The sequence below is a fragment of the Symsagittifera roscoffensis genome, unplaced genomic scaffold (assembly GCF_963678635.1).
Source record: "Symsagittifera roscoffensis unplaced genomic scaffold, txSymRosc1.1 SCAFFOLD_481, whole genome shotgun sequence".
Taxonomy (NCBI): domain Eukaryota; kingdom Metazoa; phylum Xenacoelomorpha; order Acoela; family Convolutidae; genus Symsagittifera; species Symsagittifera roscoffensis.
In genome coordinates this window covers 19537-39497 of record NW_026971531.1, presented here as the reverse complement: position 1 = coordinate 39497, position 19961 = coordinate 19537, and the positions used below count along the sequence as shown (strand labels likewise).

Here is a 19961-nt window from a genome sequence, read left to right as displayed (position 1 = left end):
CCCAAAGGGTCCCCTTTTGTACTATTTTGAGATATCCAATTTTGCTGACAGACTCTGAAATTTTTTTCCAAAGGAACCTTCGGCGCCAAAATATACTAATTTTGATGGGGAGCGTGCGCCAAAAAAACGCAAACTTTTTGGTCAAAATTTTCTAAAAAACCCTAAAAACGCTTTTTTTTTGGCCTGTTTTTTCACAAATTTGCCTGCGGTGCAGAATACTTTGTCAAAATCGAGGTCTTTATAGTGATTTGGGGGAGCTCATAAAATCAATTTGGCCGACCTAAATAAGAGGTCGACAAACTGTTCGAAATTTTTTTGAAAATCCGCCCCTCCCTCGAGAAAATCGTAGAGCCGCTCCTGATTTTTTGCCTGATTTTTTTCTACTATTCGGACTCAAAAGTTAGCGATGAATGAATAAAAGTTTCCTTACGAAAACTGATGCACAAAAAACTCGTTGCTTTCGCAATTTCGCTCAAAAAAGATTAAATATAAGGTTTCGAAAAAGGATTTTTTTTTAATGCAGGCCTATCAATTTCTGTTTTGAAAGAAGACAAAATAACAAAAAGTTAAATATCAAAAGAAAGCTTTTTATTTTTTTTGACCATACATCAGTGATCGTAACCTTTGTGCTGGTCCCACTGTGATATTAATCTAAAGATCAATAGTCAATTAATTTGGTATAGAGATTTTAAGATTTTAATAGGTTTTTTGTTCAAAATTGTTTTCGGGACTCGTTTAGGGTTTGTCTGTTTGTGTTTTAACCGTTTATTTATAAATAAAATTCAGAATAACAACTAATCAAATTTTTCATTAAAATACGTTTTCTTACAAAAAACAACACTCCTTCTAACTGGAGGAAAAGAAAAGCAACCTGTTTTATTACAAAATAAAACCACTGGGTTTAAGAAGCACACTGGAAACAAAAATGACAGTTATCCAAAAAAAACGGTTTTTGTTTTTGAAACGCTTTCTCAACGAAAACAATTCTGCGCACTCCAATGTATCAGTCAAATTTCTGGAGATCATACGAGGCTTAGATTTTTGAATTAGCAGCGCTAATTCTCACAGTCTTAATTTTGTTCAAATTGGTATCGCGATTAACCAAGTATTGCTTCGGTCGTTATCTAAACTGTACAAGAAGAAAAAATATTTTTTGATAAATCTAGAATCTGTGCGCTTCAAAATCTCCATTTTGTCGAGATTTATATCGAGATCTTTTCTAGTTTTTTTAAAATCACATATGTAGTCATAAGCTTCAAGAAGACGTTGATTATATTGGTTCGATGTTTAACAGCGTTTTCACAGCTTGACAAGTTTTTAAAAGCAGTGAATAATTTTTTCGCTTTTACCAAAATGACGCAAATTTGCAATGAATGAAAAATTGACCATTTTAATACGCGGTATTCTATTTTTTAACTGTATACAGTAAATTTACTGACAATCTCGCGATTGTAATGTAAAATGAACAGCCCTGGTCGCTTGATACCTGAAGTTGAATACTATCACGGATCCCGCTACAAGCTAGAAAACCGACTGCTCTCGCCTGACGATGTGCGGGAACTTGGAAACGCTCTCGCCACCAACTCTGTCCGAGCACTTTCACTACAAGGAGTTCAATTAGACGACCAAAGTTTCCGTCGAATTTCCTCTTCAATCGGGGTGTGCAGATCTCTTTGCAATTTGAACTTGAGTGACAATGTTGTGACATCAGCGCCGAGAGTCGAGGCACTTTGCGAGTGTCTGAACATCAACAGAGGACTGACCGCTTTGTTTCTTCAAGGAAACCCTTTAGAATCTCAGCATGTAGCTCTCATTTCAAAAGCTGTCAAACTGCACCCGACAATTAGGACCCTGGATTTGACAAACTGTTCACTTAACGACACGTCGCTTAGATGTTTGACCAGTTTGCTTCCATCAGAGAAAGGTCGAGACGCTCTGGAAGACTTGAGCATCGGAAGCAATCCTGAAGTTACGTCGATTGGGTGGCAACACTTTTCGATGGCCGTCGCGGACAACAGCTGTCTGCGGAGCTTACAGTTATATTTCAACAACATCGGCGACCACGCAGCATGTCTTTTGATGGTGGCCATTTCAGCCTCCAAAAGCATAGTCAATTTGGACCTTGAGAACACCAACATCGGAGATCGGACTGCGGAGACACTTTTGCAGCTGATCACTGATTTTCCAAACCATCTTCGAGATGTAAACTTGGCAGGAAATAACATCTCACGTGATCTGCTGATGAAAATTAAGAACAGAATGTCGATCCATCACGCGTTTCAAGGTGGTTCTCAGCCAGCATTCAATAACAATTCTAGCGCCTCAACCAACTCCGAAGGTCCTTCGGCCCCCTACTACATCCCAAGTCACGGGGTCACAAATAGACCTCAAACTGTTCCGGAGTTAGACGAAGAAGATTCGGATGAGTTTGAAACCCCAAGAGAAAACGCCGACACTGCTCGTGCTCGGGACCTTTTGAGAAACCAGTTGCAACAGCGTAGAGAGGATTCAATGGAGCCAACTCTCCAGGAACTTGACAACAACAGGTCCAACTCTGTTCTAAGTTCAGACTCCAACGTTCCCGAGAAACCTCTAAGTCCACCCTTGACTTCACGCAGAATCGGAACTTCGATTCCCGGGTCTCGTAGATCGAACCCACCGGTGGGACCAAAATCCCCACAACTCCAAATGGCAGACTCAGAGCGCAAAAAGTCACCAAAAAGTCTAGGCGCCACCCCCGATCCAGAGCAAGAGGATGTTTTTGCCGGAATTCCAGACTCTCTTTTCAGAAATAACGAAAGTCCGTTTTCTGATGTTATAATTTCGGATGGAGTGGCAATGTTGGAGAAAGCTCACACAATGCCGAAGTCGCCCGATATACCCGGACCAAACCCAGTCAAGAATCCTGAAAACGTGCCTGGGACTTCAAGTGTAACAGAGGGATCCCGATCTAATCTTGGATCTGCAAAAATCACAGAAATCACGCGAGATGAGTCGCCATTGGAAAAATCGGAATCGAAAGACAGTGAAAACTTTCCAAGCAAAGTTTCTGTTGGAGAAGGAAAGGAAGAAGATGGTGATCTGTTGCTGAGATCCAATAGCACTACTAGAACATACACCAAAAGCCCAGCCGCTGCAGTTGACCAGGAACAATCAAAAATTTCTTCAAGCAAGCCACAATCTCCCACTAATAGCACGTCATCGAAAAAGCCGAGCTCGCAAGGCAGCCAAAAAAAGTCACCGTCGTTGCGCGCCGAGACAATTCCAAGAAAAGACCCTCTTATGCCTCCAGATTCATCACGTCTCCACGTATCAAAAAGTTTATCATTCGAAAAATCGTTAAAAAACAAAAACGCAAAAACAGGGTTGCAGAAATCGTCAACCGAAGTTTCAATAAAAAGAACTGCGATTCCGAAAACAACGGAGTCATTTCAGAAAGAGTCAGTAACCGCACAGAAAGAAAAATCGCTTACAAATGATTCGTTGAAACGCGAAGCATCAGAACTTTCAAACGCGTACCCCACCATGAATTTTGGCGTAAAAACAAGTGATTCAAATGCCAGTTCAAAAGAACCATCTCAGGAGAATATTGATTTTAATGGAAACGATTCGGTTGTGATGGCTACCGGGAGTACCAATTTTGGGGTCAATTCTAAAATGAAAGATCCACGTCTGAACCAGCTGAAAATGGGAAGTCGCAACAACTCGGCCTCTTCAACAATTGCCAGCTCCTATGCTGGAATCCAAGGTGGGGCTGAAAACAGGGGAGCGGCCGGAGGCAGTGGGAACTTTGGAGTTTTGCCGATTCAGGAAGTGGATCTGAGCGACAAAAACCTAGGAGATGTGTTACGTAATAGCCAAGTTCCCGTTTCAAATAGGATGGTGGACCATGGCTTGAACGGGGAGCTGGTGAAGACGCAGCGAGATTTGTCAGAAGAGAGCATCCCCAAAAGTCTGAAGAGCCTACTAAGCAGAAACAACACAGACGAACGATCTGCAAGTGACATAAACACAACTGAAGAGTTCGATGAAAACCCAGGAAACTATTTATATGCCAGTAGAGCCAAATAATTTCAACTCAAGATAACGTTTTTTTTTTAAAAAACTATTTCTCTGCTCTATCTTATGATTTTCAAATGAAGGCGTCCTCTATTCGAGGGTGTATTTTTTTAAATATTGATAAGAAAATACCTTTTTGAATCAAGAGGAAGTATGTTAGGTAGTTAAACGTTTCGCTAGAAAAACTTATTTGCCGCTATCACTTTTAAAGTAACTTAAGATTGTTCTTACCTGTTTAACATACAAATCAATGAAATTTCACTTGTCAATTTTCTTTTCAAGAAATCTTTCAGTCCGAAATATTCTGTCCAGCACAATTTTACTTTTCAAAGTTTTGTTGCTTCATGTTATACCCAAAAAAAATTGAGGTAAATAAACTTTACCTCAAGTCTACCTCAGATTTATTTAGGAGCGGATTTAAAACTTCTCGATGGGGGGAAGATTTTTAAAAAGTTTTAGACCGGTTTTTTCAAAATTTTTTAGGTCGAACATATTGATTGTCCGAACTCCCCCAAATCACACGAAAGACCCTGTTTTTGCCAAATTTTCTGCGCTGCAGCCAAATTTGTGAAAAAAAAGGCCAAAAGAAGCGTTTTTTTTAATGCATTTTGTGGAAAATTTTGGCCAAAAATTGCGTTTTGCGGCTCGTTTTGAATGACCCAACAATTTTTGATGCGGTATTCAGTTTTTTAATTCCTAATGCCATACCATGGGCGGATCTCGGAGTTTTTTTGGAAGGGGGAGCGAGGCGAAGTTTCATGAAGATTTTAACTACCTTTTTTAGGTCGACTAAATTGATTCTCTTGGCTTTTTCAAATCACAATAAAGACACTATTTTAACCATATTTTCTCCACTCCAGGCAAAATTGTGAAAACAAACATACAAAAAAGACCAATTTGAGAACTTCTTGAAAGGTTTTGTGTTTACAGACTTAGCAATTGTTTTTTTTTCCACACGCGATCACTCCTCAAAAAGTATATATTGGCGCCGAAGAAGCCTTTAAAAAGTTTTTAAGGGTCTGTCAGCAAAAAAATATATGTCCTAAAGTAGTACCAAAAGAGGGACCCTTTGAAGGCCAGGGGTTCTTTTTGCTGAGGCAACCGCACACCCCCTAAACAAGATACTGCTTTATACGCTTCAAAGTTATGACGTACTCTTATGTAAAAAGCGATCGTGTTTTGCAAACCATTTTGTATATTACACAATTTTTCGGCTTACCAGACAACTTTTTTTATTTACAAAATGATCGTTTTCCGACATTTTGTTTGAAAAAAATTGATGCTTACACGCTATACTAATGAATTTTTACGACTCCATTGTCCAAAAATTGAAAAAACAGCTTTATCACAATATTTGGCACCAGTTGGAAACCTAAATAAGATCATTTGGTAATGTTTCTACTTCTGAATTTAATAAACGCAAGCTTATACGATTGAACTTTTTTAAATGCTTGGGGTTTTGGCAGAATGTAGTTTTTTCAGGTAAATTTGAATTTTTGAATCAATTTGTAGGGGTGTTGAATCTAATGAGGAAATCAAACGTTTTTCCCCGAAAAACTTACGTTTCTATGCGAGTGTTTTTTTATGATATAACTTTAACAAAACTGGTTTCATCAAGGAAAGTTTTTGACTTCCATTGAATAAAGTTTTGCTATGATTTTTTTTTTCGGAATACGGAGTAGTTATCTTTGAGGTGTTAATGTAATCGGACCATATCAAACTTTTATTCAACCGTTTTCAGCGGATTTTTTTGGAAATCATCTGAAAAAACAAATGCGTGAGCCCAAACTTAAAAAATTATATATTTAGCCTATGAAAACTCTGAAATTTTGGGAACTTGAAGTTCACCTTTTTGATGTAAATGATGAGCAGGAGTTTTCATTCTCTAATAAATTGTAAAAAAAGAAAATTATTCCAGCTCAGATATTCATCTGAATCGAATTGAGGCGCTCTAATTGGTCCTAATAGTGTGTTCGTAGATGCGAAATGTATCACTGTGTACTTTAAATTGGGTGTGGATGAGGAGAATTTACAAAAACACTTAATTTTGAAAAACTCATAAAGCTTAATTTACTTCAGATAACCCAAAGGACCGCCGGAATATTGAAGCCCTTGCAACTTTTGTTTTTATAGCATGTGTTCGATAACCACCTGTTGCATCACCTGCTCAAAATTCGGCTCTGCAACTGGAGTTCTGCAATTCAGACCAATTTTCAAAACGAAATTGGCGGATTGATAGTATGGATCCATTTATCTCTATGTTCACAGAAGGTAGAGCATATCATCTCTACTACGGTACTTCCCGTTGTCGCAGAAACGATTATAACTAAATTGCTCGCCTAATATTTTGATCCCGAGGTGAAACTTTTTAAAACGTTTAGTTGTGTAATTTTTTGTGTGCGTGTTTTGCAGTTCTGCTAGTTCTATTAATTTTGCAGTTCTGTTAGTATATCAATTTAAGCATGTATACCTTTATGTTAGATTTCAAAACAATTAGCAGTTTGTGTTGTTCTAACTTTTGAAATAGAGACGTTTATTTTTGTTCTATTTGTAATTTTTTTGCAAAGTTATTTGCGTACCGAATATTCTGTTCTGCTTTTAAAGTATCTTCTACTTTTTTCCGACTTTCGAATACAGTAAAGTTTATAAATGCGTGGGAAGTTTTTTTTAAGGATTTTTTTGATTTGGGGGCAAGATATTTGGCCGTATGAAGTTGATTTACTACTCAGTTTTTAACGTTTAAAGTTTTATACTATCTTCCCGCAATTAAAATAATAGTTTGCCATTGTTTCTTTTAGCAAAATTTTTTTGAGACCAGACAAAGGGCAAAAGGCAGTCGAAACATTCGAGGCTTTGCCCAGATATAAAAGCAATCTTGCTGATTCGACTGTCGAAAAAAGAGCGGACACATGTGGTCGGGTTAGTTTTTAACGAATACTTGAAATAAAACGGGTTCGACTAGTTAAAAAACAAATTGATTTTCGCTTTTTTTTTAGCATCAATCTTTCATTTTTCTCTTTTCATACTTATCCTTTATGAATTTTTTGTTTTTCCTTGTTTTGTCAAAGTAGAATCTTCTCCGATTGCGCCACTCATCTCAATGAGCGAATAGTTTAAACTCAAAATTTTGTTTCTGAATTCTTTGTTTTTTTTTCTTTTTTTTAATGTTTGATGCTTAATAAACAGCAGTCGGATGATTCAAGGCTTCATCCTCGTACGACTTTTTTCCAGCCAAATTTAGTTTTAAGCAAGACTGCTTGTATATCAGGGCAAACAACCGAATAGTTTTTGGGAAGAGAACATATTGAAAAACTATAAGTTTTGGACAGTATCAAAGATCAAGTAAAAAAGGTGAGTCGTACGAGCTCAAAACAACCCCTTAGCCAAGCCTCTATTCAATGTGGAACAGTTTTAGGGGGCGTGATAATTCGCCACGCATAAGTAATTTGCGTTACTCTTTCTAAAACTTCAAAGCGTGCATAAATTAGTCCTGAGCATGGTCAAGTTGACACTTTTCACACTCCCAGAGCTTTGCAAAAAATGATCAGAGGTAAAATATATGTTTTTACTATTTGATTTCAGGGAATCGATATCTTCAATGGGTATAAAAACTTTTTGTTAAAAAGTTTTATGTTGATTGCTGAAAAGTGACTGAATAAAAACACCACACGAAGCATAAATATTCCATTTTCCTCGAAAGTCGGAACAAAAACAATTTTAAACTAACCGCTAATTTTTATGATTAAACGGCATGTGTCGCGAAGCTCAATTGTTATCAATTCGCACTTAAATCTAAATACATTCAGATGGAGGCAACTAGAATCAAGTTCAGGACGCAGACGTAGTTTTCAGCATATACGTTAATAATTTTTTACGTTCCGAAATTAACTTCGAGATGAATTTACATTCCTTTAAAAGTTATCTGTCTTAGGTATATTGTTGATGTTAAGTTTCTAAATTTCCTTAAAATAGCTGAAAAGGCAAATGATATCTCAATCAAGGAAAAAGTTGAATAATTGAGTTTTTAATTTTCAGATTACCCGTGAAAATACGATAATAATGAAGACAACATTCTCTTTCCGAAAAAGTAATGGAATATATATGCTCGCGTTTTTTCATTTTCTCATTTTCTCAACTTTTTTGTATAACATACTGTTTCTAAACAAGTTACAGAGTTATTTGTATAAATTTACAATGACAAATCTGAATCGTATGCGAGAACACTATTAGACCAATATAGCCAGGTTTCAGGTGTATCAATTTTTCAATCCAAAAGCTGCTTCATACTTGCTGAAGGGCAGACGGAACATTCAACCCTGATTCGAGCAGTAATTTTCTTGGTGAATTTTAACCTTTTTTAAACTTCGTACAACGAGTTGCTGTGCTGACAACGAATGAGTTGTTTGTTCATTAGTCACCTGAGAATCAAGTTTTTGCTCATTTCGCCTTTCAAAACTAAAAATCTGTTAGTTAATTGAAACCGAAAGGCATAAAGGCATATTGCGCATTCCTTAAAGTGACATCTTTCATTCTCTTTTTTATACTTGCTCTCAAAAACAAGCTCAGAAGGTTTGGTGCCATTATTATGGTTTTAGATTTTAAACTAAATAAGAGTAAGTTTCAGACGTTTTTCGCACATGAAAGCGGACATTTTGTTTTATACACTCATTATTTATAGATTTAAAAAGCCTTAAATTGGTATTTCATTATTTATTCAAAAAGTTTTGTTTGGAAAATTTACCTGTATTTGCTACATCTTTTCTTTGATGATTGTGGTTAATCTGATTTGATTTATTCAGGTTTGTTTTTTCATCACTAGCCTATTTGTTACCACTAGTTATTGTACCAATTATTGCATTACAAAAAACGAGCAGCAGTGATTGCACGTTTCATTATGTGTGTCCATCCTTGTCATAATCAGGGTCGCTTTCATTCGGTACAAAAGGGCTTTTAAATGTTACTTAAGCATATTTTGCAATAGCGACACTGAGTCGAATATTCAGCCGGTGTAATATATTCCTCCCGTTGTTTTCGCTTTTGTTCTTTTGTTTTCAGAACAATAAAAAGAATTTGGATCCCGCGGTCACTGTTCTGACCATTTGGTACCATAACTTCTCCTCTAGTTTCCAAACTCGAAACGAGGTCTCCATTGCGAAACATCACTGCAGTTACTTCCAGTTTGTACCTTAAGCAGTTTTCAACAAGATCAAATCAAATCTTCCGATCACTTAATTACATGTTCTAACCAAAAACTTACAATCAGAGGCCCTTTTCCAGCCCCACCTTGATTTTTTTTCATAAATTCAATGTATGAAAGTTAAAAACTGCACTAAAACGTGTGAGCGTGAGCAGATCAACAAACTTTTCCAATTTTTCTTACCAGCAAAATGCCATGTAAAGATTTTTTGAACATTTTTTTTATTTTACGAGGGAAGTAGGAAACTGGAAAAGAGCCCTAACGGATGATTTCGGAATTCTTATTGATTGAAATAAAAAAAAAATCACCTATCAATTGCGTTTTATAATTTTTGACGAACAGCCCGAGGTGAGTCATTTTTTTTCAATTCTTTCTGTTCTTTTAGGCAGGAAGATTCGACTACTTGACCAGACTTGGTTTAGATGAAGTAGTGTTCAACTCACTGAAACAATAAAAAAAAGTTCAAAAATTCAGTTTTTTAACTTATGATTTTTTAAAATCATCCCTCACACGCAATTTCAACAATTTCAAGTAAATATATTTAATATTTAGTAGCATTTTTTTAGAACAAGCATTTAATTCTGATTCTCATTTCAATTTGGAGCAGTTTTTGATTCGGGTCAATTCGGCGCATGCGCGTTAAAAGCACAAAATATATTGCGTATTGTTCTGTGAGAATAAAATTTGTTGCAAGCGACCTTTCGTCGAAAGTGATAACTCGTAGCATTTATAAAAAAGCGACAGGTGTTTGCCGCATTAGGTGTTTGCCGCACTCGTAGCATTTATAAAAAAGTAAGTTTCAGACGTTTTTCGCACATGAAAGCGGACATTTTGTTTTATACACTCATTATTTATAGATTTAAAAAGCCTTAAATTGGTATTTCATTATTTATTCAAAAAGTTTTGTTTGGAAAATTTACCTGTAGTTGCTACATCTTTTCTTTGATGATTGTGGTTAATCTGATTGGATTTATTCAGGTTTGTTTTTTCATCACTAGCCTATTTGTTACCACTAGTTATTGTACCAATTATTGCATTACAAAAAATGAGCAGCAATGATTGCACGTTTCATTATGTGTGTCCATCCTGCTACCAGAGTGCTTTGGTAGCAGGCCACATTTAGTAGCTAGCATAAATTCTAATTAGAGGGTTAAATAAAACGGTGCGAAGTGCGCAACAACAATTAAGGTGGCGTTGGGGGATTTGGGGGATCGACGAGCAGATAATAATTACGTTTGCAGCCAGTTTTGAATCGAAAGCGAAATAGAGATGAATAAACAGGTACGATAAAAAGGAATTGAAAAACAGTAGCTTCCACAGTAGCATCTGGACCGCCATCATAACGTCACAAATATTTCCAGTTCAGCATATTTTATGAAGCCCAGTGTTATTTTTTGGGGGTTAAAACTTTTTGCCAGTCAGTTATTAAAGCATAAATTTTTACGTAGGTTAAAACGTGCTTTTAAAGAGCGAGGAAAATCAACTCTGGAGCCCCCGCGAGCAATTTATGTCGAGAATTCAGGGTAGATTAATTTGAGTCAATTATGCTCTAAACAAAAAACGAATCTTATTCCAGAATTGATCAAAGGCAATAATCTACCGAATCTAGCCCCACTCGATCGAAGATTTTCCTTTCGAGTTTGTGACCCTTAAGGACGATAGCTTTTGGCTTTTTGATTCCGGCCCTACGATAATGATCGAATGCTGACTCTCACAACCGACGTAACAGATGCGGCCTTTTTCAAGTATTAGGAATCCATGCTGTTGTGAAAATGCAAAATTTCCCCCTGTCTACTTTCTTCCACAAAACGAGATCGAAAATCAGAAATCTCGTGGGCTTTCAGACAGCTGAAAGGTCTTAGTCCGAGGTTTGAACTTTCCCAAATGGTTGTCGAGTTTACAAAAAGCGTCAGTTTATCAGCGTCGACACTATCAACTACTGCTTTTTTCACTTCGCGCTAGCTAGTTGGCGCAAAGCTTAACAACTTAGGTTGGCACCCTTACATAGATAAAAAAACATCTCGAAGCCGTTTATTGCTTTGGCTCTCATTCGAGCCTTGATTTCAAGTTTCGTATGCTATTCGAGCCTTGATTTCGAGCCTTGATTTCAAGTTTCGTATGCTGTTCGAGCCTTGATTTCGAGCCTCGATTTCAAGTTTCGTATTCAAGTTTCGTATGCAGATTGATTTCATATGCAGTGAAGTTTGCCGGGCAGTTGAAATCCTATTGGACTACTTGGAATGTTTTGAAACAAGATGCATCGGAATTTTTTTTTCGTGGGAGCAGGAAGCAGAAAAATTTCACAAAGTAGGATCAATTCGACAATGCTCAAAATGGTAAGCAAAAGACTGTAGGATCGATTCGAGACGGCTGAAAAAGTGGACAAAAGATCAACAATTTTTTGGATATGAGAATGGGATGTGCCCACCACAGGATTCAAATTTGATTCAATTCACAAGAAAAGAACTAAGCGTGTCTGCAAATGAACTTGCCTTCAAAAGTACAGCGGGCAAAAGTACTGTTCTGAAGTCAAATATAAAAAATCTTAATCTGGACCAGTTGGGCTGCTAAGGCACTACAAAAAAAATTAATCAAAAACAACTTGAAGGCTTCTTTTTTAATCTTGATTTCTAATTTACCATTCAAGTGTTTGATCTCTTTTTTTATCTGCTCAAATACTTTTGCCACAACTAGAATATGCTGTCACTCTCTCCAAAGCCTGGAACAATAATGTTTCAAGTTTAAAAGGCAACCCCTTGTCCAGGCGGATAATGTTTCTGATCAGCATAAAAGAAACAAGCACCTTTATATGAAACACTTCTGCAACATCATATGACTTAGTTTTGATAAATGCGGTATTAAAGTAAACTTTCTTGGGTACCGCTAAATGAGCAATTGTCTTAACAATTTCCTTCAAACTTCGAATCTAATCACCAATAACAATAAATTGAAAATTAGTTTTTAATTTTTGCTAGTAAATGGTTCTTCAATTTGATCTCTCATTCTCCCGAAAATAGGTGCGCTAACAAAAAATTTTGAAAAAAAAATGTTCAAAGTTTTGTCGATAAATGAGATCAAATGTTTTTTGTAATGAATGTGGTCAAGTTTCAGGGTTTTACTTGTTAAGCATTGAACTACATTGTAGTTGTACCGATCACTGAAATTGGGGACGAGTTTTTTCTCTTTCGGTTGTTTGATTTTCTCAAAAGTTTTTTTCAACTGCAAAACCAGGTGCAATAAGTCATCTTCAGAATAGGATGGGTGATATATCAAATTAAATCCTTGTTAGTCGTGATTCTAACGAAAGTTAAGAAATAGTAGACATGTTTCTTATGGTCTAAAAAATTTGAATTTAAGTTTTAGTCTATTTTCGAGCAATTAAAGCGAGCAAGCAGGGTAATAATCAGGCGATAGATTTTGATTTGGCCCAAAAAAAATCTGGTTCACCACAATAAAATTGGTTTGTTGAGATTATTTAGCGCCTTCCGGGGAATTATAACTTTAAAAAGAAACTCAAATCCATTATATATGTGTTTTTATGTGCAGTTAGCTACACCAGCAGAACTGCTGAACAGATACAGAACCGCCACACGAAGCTGCACATGGTCCCAACCTCAACTATCAACATGTTTTTTGTAACAAAAACATTGCCACCACAAGATGTTAAGAAACAATCTAAAAAAAAAAATTACTTAAGTTAAGGCAACAGCTGTCAAATAAACAGAACGATTAATTGACAAACAGCAAGCACTTACCTTCAAATTAGATCCATACAAACCTACATACATAGATAAATCCATGCTCACATACATACAGATACATACATAAATTTGTACCTATGCATAGGTACATACACAAAAAATTACATACATACTTACAACATACATTCATATATAAAAACATGCATACATATGTACATGCATGCATAGGTACAAACATATTTACTTACATACATACGTACATACATACATACATAGATACAAAAATAAATACTAAAATCTAAAATTACTTACCTAAATTTTTAAATTTATACATCTCATAATACATATATCAATAATACAAATAATACAAACTTATTACCGTGACTCTTTTTACCGTACGAAACCTATTTGACAGTCAATCAGCGCCGAATTTTTTTAGTTGAAACGGTTTCCCAGTAAGGTCTCAGTAAAGGTAAACATAGTCGAAAATGCGTTTGAGATATAAGCACAAACTGTATACATTCGGAAAAAAAAACGTGCAAAACTTGCTTAGCCGAAGAGATTTCTTTTTCAGCTCATCTAACCTTTTTTTCTGATGGGAAATTCATTACACGCTAGTAAAATTAATACCAAGTACAATCACAAAAAACTTTCGGGGTGAGTGACACAAATAAAAACGTGCATAATAAGGGCAGAAAAATTACTATCTTGACCTTTCGAACTTTCCCTTGAAAACCAAGTCTTTTCTAGCTGTAATAGTTTTTTCGGAATTTTTCAAAATGTCATTTTTCCCATTTGGACGGAATGTAAAAAACTGCATATTGCATCTCAAAATTTTGATTGATCTGACTACCTAAGGCATCTGCAGTAAGTTTAAAAATGAGAAAATTTTCAGAAAAAACTTGAATTTTGCAGTTTTTTGTCATTTTCGTTGTGAAATGTATCATTGAATTGCCAAGTTCAGGCAATTTTGAGGATAGTGATATGAAATCACTCGGATTGGAAGAGTAGATACATCAGGTAAACCCTGCTCAGCAAACACTTATCTAGCAATACGATTGGTGCAAATCTCTGGTGAAATTACGAATTCTAAGCCAAAAAAAGTATCGTAAAAGATATTACAGTTTTTGACATCAAGTATTTTTTATGTTGATAGAAAATAAATACTTCCGGCAGTGAAACCTGATGTAGTTTAAAGTGCAGCAAAGTTTTTTAATACTTTAATATCTAATCTTACCACTTTTTTACCGCGCAAAAAAAACAGATGGGAAGGTAACCATGTAGACCGCAAATGAAGTAGACAAATTTTTTGGTAATTATCAATAACCAAAAGATGATCGGAATCTCAACAACCAAACAAAATTTTTTTTCGAAGTTCAAAGTAAACGTTTCAGCAGTCTATGGCACAGGAAATTAAATATTATAATGGAAAAAAAACACGAATTTTTGAACTAAAACAATTTCTAAAAAGGCTTTAATTTCTAACTTATTGAGGATATAAATTTCAGTTTTGCAACCAGATGATTTATATATGGGTTTTTCACTAAATTTTCAAAAAACAATTTTAAAGAATAGCTTCCCGCTGTTTTCTTGCGTTTTCATCATGTTTTTGATAATTGTTTATAATTAATGCGTGCAGAGTTTTCTGCATTTTTTGCTCGTTTCATTACAATTGCAGCAACAACGATTCTAGTTTTTGGATTGGAGAAACGCAATTTGTTGCAGTATTTACGTGTTGCAGTTTGTATGGACAACTTTTGAGGATCGAATTATTGAGCGTCCAAGATGATTTTCTAAGCTTACCAAAACCCTGATCTGAACTTTTTAGGATACAGTTTCAGAGTTTTGGTTGTGCATTAATTCACTGTAACCCTTGCCTAGTTGACAAATTGATAACATGCATTAAATTTTTACACGGGATCAAGTTTCACCGGCCTCAGAATCGACTCGCAAGCGCATGTTAACATGTCAAGAAAATGGCGAGAAGCATTTGCAGCGTCTATTTAAATCTATTTTTTTTCTATATTTTTACATTAGAAAAATCCATTGTGCAAAAACTTATCGGTAATACGATCTGAATCTGGACTCCTCCGGTCCACACTGTCTAAACCAGGTTTCCTTTAGTCCACACTTTCCGAAACCAGAATCTTTCAGTTCACGCGGTTTGAATCCGGATTTCATTGGTCCACACGGTCTGAATCATGATTCTGTCGGTCCACATTGTCTGAAAGCGGATTCATTTTGTCCTCATGGTTTGAAAACGGATTTCTTCGATCCACAGAGTCTGAACCGTTTTTAGTTGGTCCACACGGTCTGAACACGGATTTTGTTGGTTCACACGGTCTGAATCAAATTTGTGTTGGTCCACATTGTCTGAAACCGGATTCATTTTGTCCTCATGGTCTGAAACCAGATTCTTTTGGTCCACACTGTCTGAACCAGGGTTTATTTGGTCCACACGATCCTAAACCATACTCCTTTGGTCCACACGGTCTGAACACAGATTTTGTTGGTTCACACGATCTGAATCAAGATTCTGTTGGTCCACATTATCTGAAACCGGATTCATTTTGTCCTCATGGTCTGAATCCGGAACTCTTTGGTCCACACAGTCTGAACCCGGATTTTCTTGGTTCACACGGTTTGAAACTTGCTTAACTGATCATGTCAGAGATAACACAATCTTTTTACCAGCATACGAACTACACCGCAGCGAGCGAAAGCCAAATGCCAAAGGCAATTCTCGACATGGAGGAGTTATCCTGGGCATACGATCCGAAGTGGACTACGATTCAATAGAACTGACGCTCAATTGGGCTATTGCAGCAGTCATACAATTGCACTCGAGTTGATCATAGTTGGCGATATCAATCTCTCTGATGCAAACTGGGACACCAGTCATTCGAATGACGATTAAGAGCAAAGCCTTCTACGCTTGTTTGTTGACATCAATCTTGAGCAATTGCTCCGAAAGTCTGGATCATCAAAATCTCTAGAGTTTGCGCTAACGTCCAACCGCAACATGATCGTAAGTACTGAGACAAACCTAAACCTTCACAGAGATTTTTCGTTGGATGGCCGCTCCTACTCAGATCATCTTCCATATGTTATTCAGCTGGACTCTGCCATTGCTAATGTTAACCCACCTATTGCTACTGTATTCAGTTTCTCGAATATCGACTAGGAAATAGTTGAGTCAGCCTTCTGCGAGCATTCTTTCATTGGCTATTGTTACAGTAATGTGGATGTTCTATGCACTACCTGGGATGACTGGATACAAGAAACTTTAAGTTTATGTGTACCAAAAAGAACGAGACACCGAATAACATTGCTACCCTGGGTCACACCAGAGACTTCTAACATTATGAAAACTCTTGAAACCGAGACAAAAAAATCGACAAAAATCCTTCATTTTCCCATGGAATAAAAGTCCAACAACGAGAGTTCCTACTCAATGAAGTTCTTGTGGTAGACCAGGTAATTTATGAGCATAATCCTGTGAGTGATCGCAAGTTCTCAGCTGTCCACAAGTATATGAAATGCGTTCAAAAGCCATGTCCCATACCGCACACAGTGTTCAATGGCCTACAAAGGGCGTCAACAGACTTGGGTGAAGCCAATCTATTCAACAACTCTTTTGCCAGTATGTTCTCGGAAGGTGACTCAGCTCACTATCTTGGTAACATCTCAAACCCGGATCTCACTGGGCGGATGGATATTACGGAACAGAACGTGAGTGCTATGTTAGAGAAATTACACCCAGCGGAAAGCCAAGGACCGGACGCGATTCCCAGTTGACTATTGAAAAATCTAGCGACAGTCCTCTCACCGTCTCCCAGTCGAATTCTCTCGACATGTGTAAGCAAAGGGAAGTTTCCTGAGCCCTGGAAACGAGCACTAGTCTCCCCGGTGCACAAAGGTGGTAACCGAAGTAATATAAAGAACTACCGTCCTATTGCTCTACTGAACTGTGTCTCGAAAGTGTTCGAAAATAGTATCTTCGATGCTCTTTATAAGCAGGTCGAACAAATATTGAGTCGAATGCAATTTGATTTCAGACGGAAGCGATCCACTGTTGTGCAAATGTTAGAGTTTGTGCATAAGCTTTAAAGAAACTATGAAGACAAAACCACCACAGAACTCAATGTTTTGTACATGGATTTTGAAAAAGCTTTTGATAAAGTCAGCCACAAAGTGTTATCGCAGAAGCTACGTAGTTTTGGTGTATGGGGCAAACTCTACGACATCCTACATAGTTATCTCTCTGGAGGACGCCAATGTGTAAAAGTTAATGGCTCTGTTTCTGATCCCGTCTCAGTGAGAAGCGGTGTACCCCAAGGATCTCCCTTGGTCCATTACTATTTCTTTTATATGTCAACGACCTGCCTGATCTGTTCGGTGAGCACCGTTCATTTTTGCAGATAATTTGAAAGTTTTGACAATTAACAACAAGGAAATACCCAGAAATGCAGAATTGCCTAGCGAATAGTGTGCTGATAACTTGATGAGTTGTAACAAATACAAATGTAAGATACTTGCATCAAAGGAGCTGCTCCTGTGGCTTCACTACAGTCGACAGCCAGAAGGATCTGGGGTTTCTAGTGCATGGAAGTCTCAAATGGAGCCAACATATTGAGGCCAGGTATGGCAAAGCAATTGGTGCTCTCTTCGCCGTTAAGCGCAATACGTCCCCACGACTGTCAATCACAGCGAAATTAAACATTTACTGTGGATACATCATGCCTATTATGACTTACGGCAGCCAAGTTTGGTACGCAAACAAAGGTGATAGCAGGGTCGTGGAACATGTGCAGCAGACCGCCACGCGCTGGATTGTGGGTTCATAGCTCAACTACAAAGAACACCTTCTAAAACTTAAGTTACTTCCAGCTTCTCTGTATCTTGAATTGCATAATTTGTTGTTCTTATCTTCTATTATCTCTGGTTGTTATGATGTTGACTTGGTTGACTTGCATGAATATGTTTTGTTCGCAAATGATGTATCTACGCGTAGATCAGCAAGAACTCTGTTCGACGTTGAGACACCCCGGCTAAGCAGATCTCAGCAGAACTTCTGGTATCGAGCACCCAAGTTATCTAACTTTATTGGCTCCTTAGTTGAGTAGATTTTTTTGAAACTACGGGTTTGAAGCAGAGGCTAACAAACTTTTACTGGAATTACTTCATATCATCCTACGAACATGGGAACAGCTGTACGTGGACGATACTCTGTTGGTGTACATCATGCATCAACTCTACCAACTACAGACTCGGACTTGTTACCTGATGGGCCGTCGGCCCTTAGAGTTGTTTTCTCTTAAATTCAATTTATAATGATTATTATTATAAAACAAATTCTATCTTTTTAACTGCTTTTAACGTGCTCTTTCGACAATGATGTCTATCTAAACTTTGTTTTTGTTGTTTTCAAATTATATGATTCATCAGTCCGTAGCTAATTTAGGGGTGGAAACTGATTCTCAATGTCTTCAGGGCTTCAGTTTTGTGCTACTCAAAAACTATTCTATTTGGTAGTGATTTTGATCGAAATGATTTGTTCGAGTTTCCCCAAACGTTATATAGACTCTTTTTTTTATCAATAAGTGACATTTATGAGAGAAAAGTGAGAAGGATTTCTCTAATAATGCCTTATTTAATTAGTTCTGATAGGGGTGGTTATTCTTTACTTTAGGTACCATAAAGTATTTGGTAATGTAAAGAAAACGCCTTTCCTTGCGATAACTTTGAAGCATTCCATCGTCCCAAAACTAGCATAACTAGAGGATAAATTTAGTAATGAAAAAGTTGAATATATTCTGTGACCAATTTTGCCCATTGCCAATTATTAAAGCATTCGAACTATTCGATTGAGAAACTGTTTTTGTCAGGAAGGCAGCGGTGCTCTAGAGGATGAACACAAACCAAGGATCTCTGTTAACTTTAGAAAAAGTTGCCTTAGAAATGTCTTGTTGGTGCAGTGTAGTGACACGTACAATATGATTAATCAGATGGCGAAAAAATTGACAAAGAATTTCCTCTCAGTCAGTGCACAACAGCAGCAGTCACTATCTTTCATTTGCATCCATGTTTCCAAGCTCATAAAGCCGTCGACTTCGGCAGACTCTATGTTACTTCTTCATTATTAATTATTCGGACTACATTATCTCGACGTTTTTATGTCGACTTGGAACACAAAAACTATTTTAGCACTAAGCAAAAAAACGTGATAGTTATGGCAAAATAAGGTAAACAAATTTTTTAATTTAAAATTTAGACCTTTTTAAGTTTTTTTGCTTTTCTGGCGAGCTTCAAAATAATTAGCTAAACAGCTAACAATCTGCCGCCTAAAATTGGCAAAAAGAATCCAGTCTATTATAAAACTTAATCTTTGGTGAAAGTTGTGTAAAATAATTTTCAGATTGTTTAAATTTTTCAGCCCACCTCATAGGTAAAGATAAATTAAAGTTGGTCAATTTTTTGCTCGATTTTTTTCCGTATATTTCATAGTATAAACAACCAGCCAAATTACAACCCAGCTACCAAATAAACTGGTCAGTCATAACGAGTTTATGAAGCGGTGCTCTGTTCATGGTTCAACCGAAACGGTCGAGCGATGACTGTTACCAACTTTCTCAATGAGTCAAGGGTTGTACATTCGCGACCTTATCGGCCAAACCTTCCTTGTTCGCATTCAGCTTTGTTCGACTTTGTAGATCATCATTTGAACTGTATCATATTTCCTTAATTTTATGTGACTTGATTCGGCTCTGTTCAATTTTGTTAGGCTGTATCGGATTTAGTTTGACTTTATTCGAATTGCTTTGAGTTTCTATACTTTTTCCAGACTTCTTTCGACCTTCTTTGATACATTTGTTTAATTTTCCTCGATCCAAATGATATTTATTGAACTTTTGTCTGCCCAGGAATTGAATAATTTTTGAATTTTAAAAAAGTGAACAAATATTTTTTGTTCTGACTCTTTTTCGTTCTTTTCCCACCTGAAA

At 36.8% G+C, this 19961-nt stretch overlaps 1 protein-coding gene across 1 annotated transcript; it reads left to right on the top strand.

Moving 5' to 3' along the window:
* The first annotated feature begins 1328 nt into the window (after positions 1 to 1328).
* LOC134856495 (uncharacterized) lies at positions 1329 to 4328 on the top strand. Its single transcript, XM_063872763.1, has one exon. The coding sequence runs from the start codon at positions 1462 to 1464 to the stop codon at positions 4069 to 4071; it is 2610 nt and encodes an 869-aa protein (XP_063728833.1). The 5' UTR covers positions 1329 to 1461; the 3' UTR covers positions 4072 to 4328.
* Positions 4329 to 19961: the final 15633 nt, after the last annotated feature.

What these genes read in the sequence shown, in the direction of transcription:
- LOC134856495 (XM_063872763.1), top strand. Translation starts at nt 1,462, where the DNA reads ATGAACAGCCCTGGTCGCTTGATACCTGAAGTTGAATACTATCACGGA.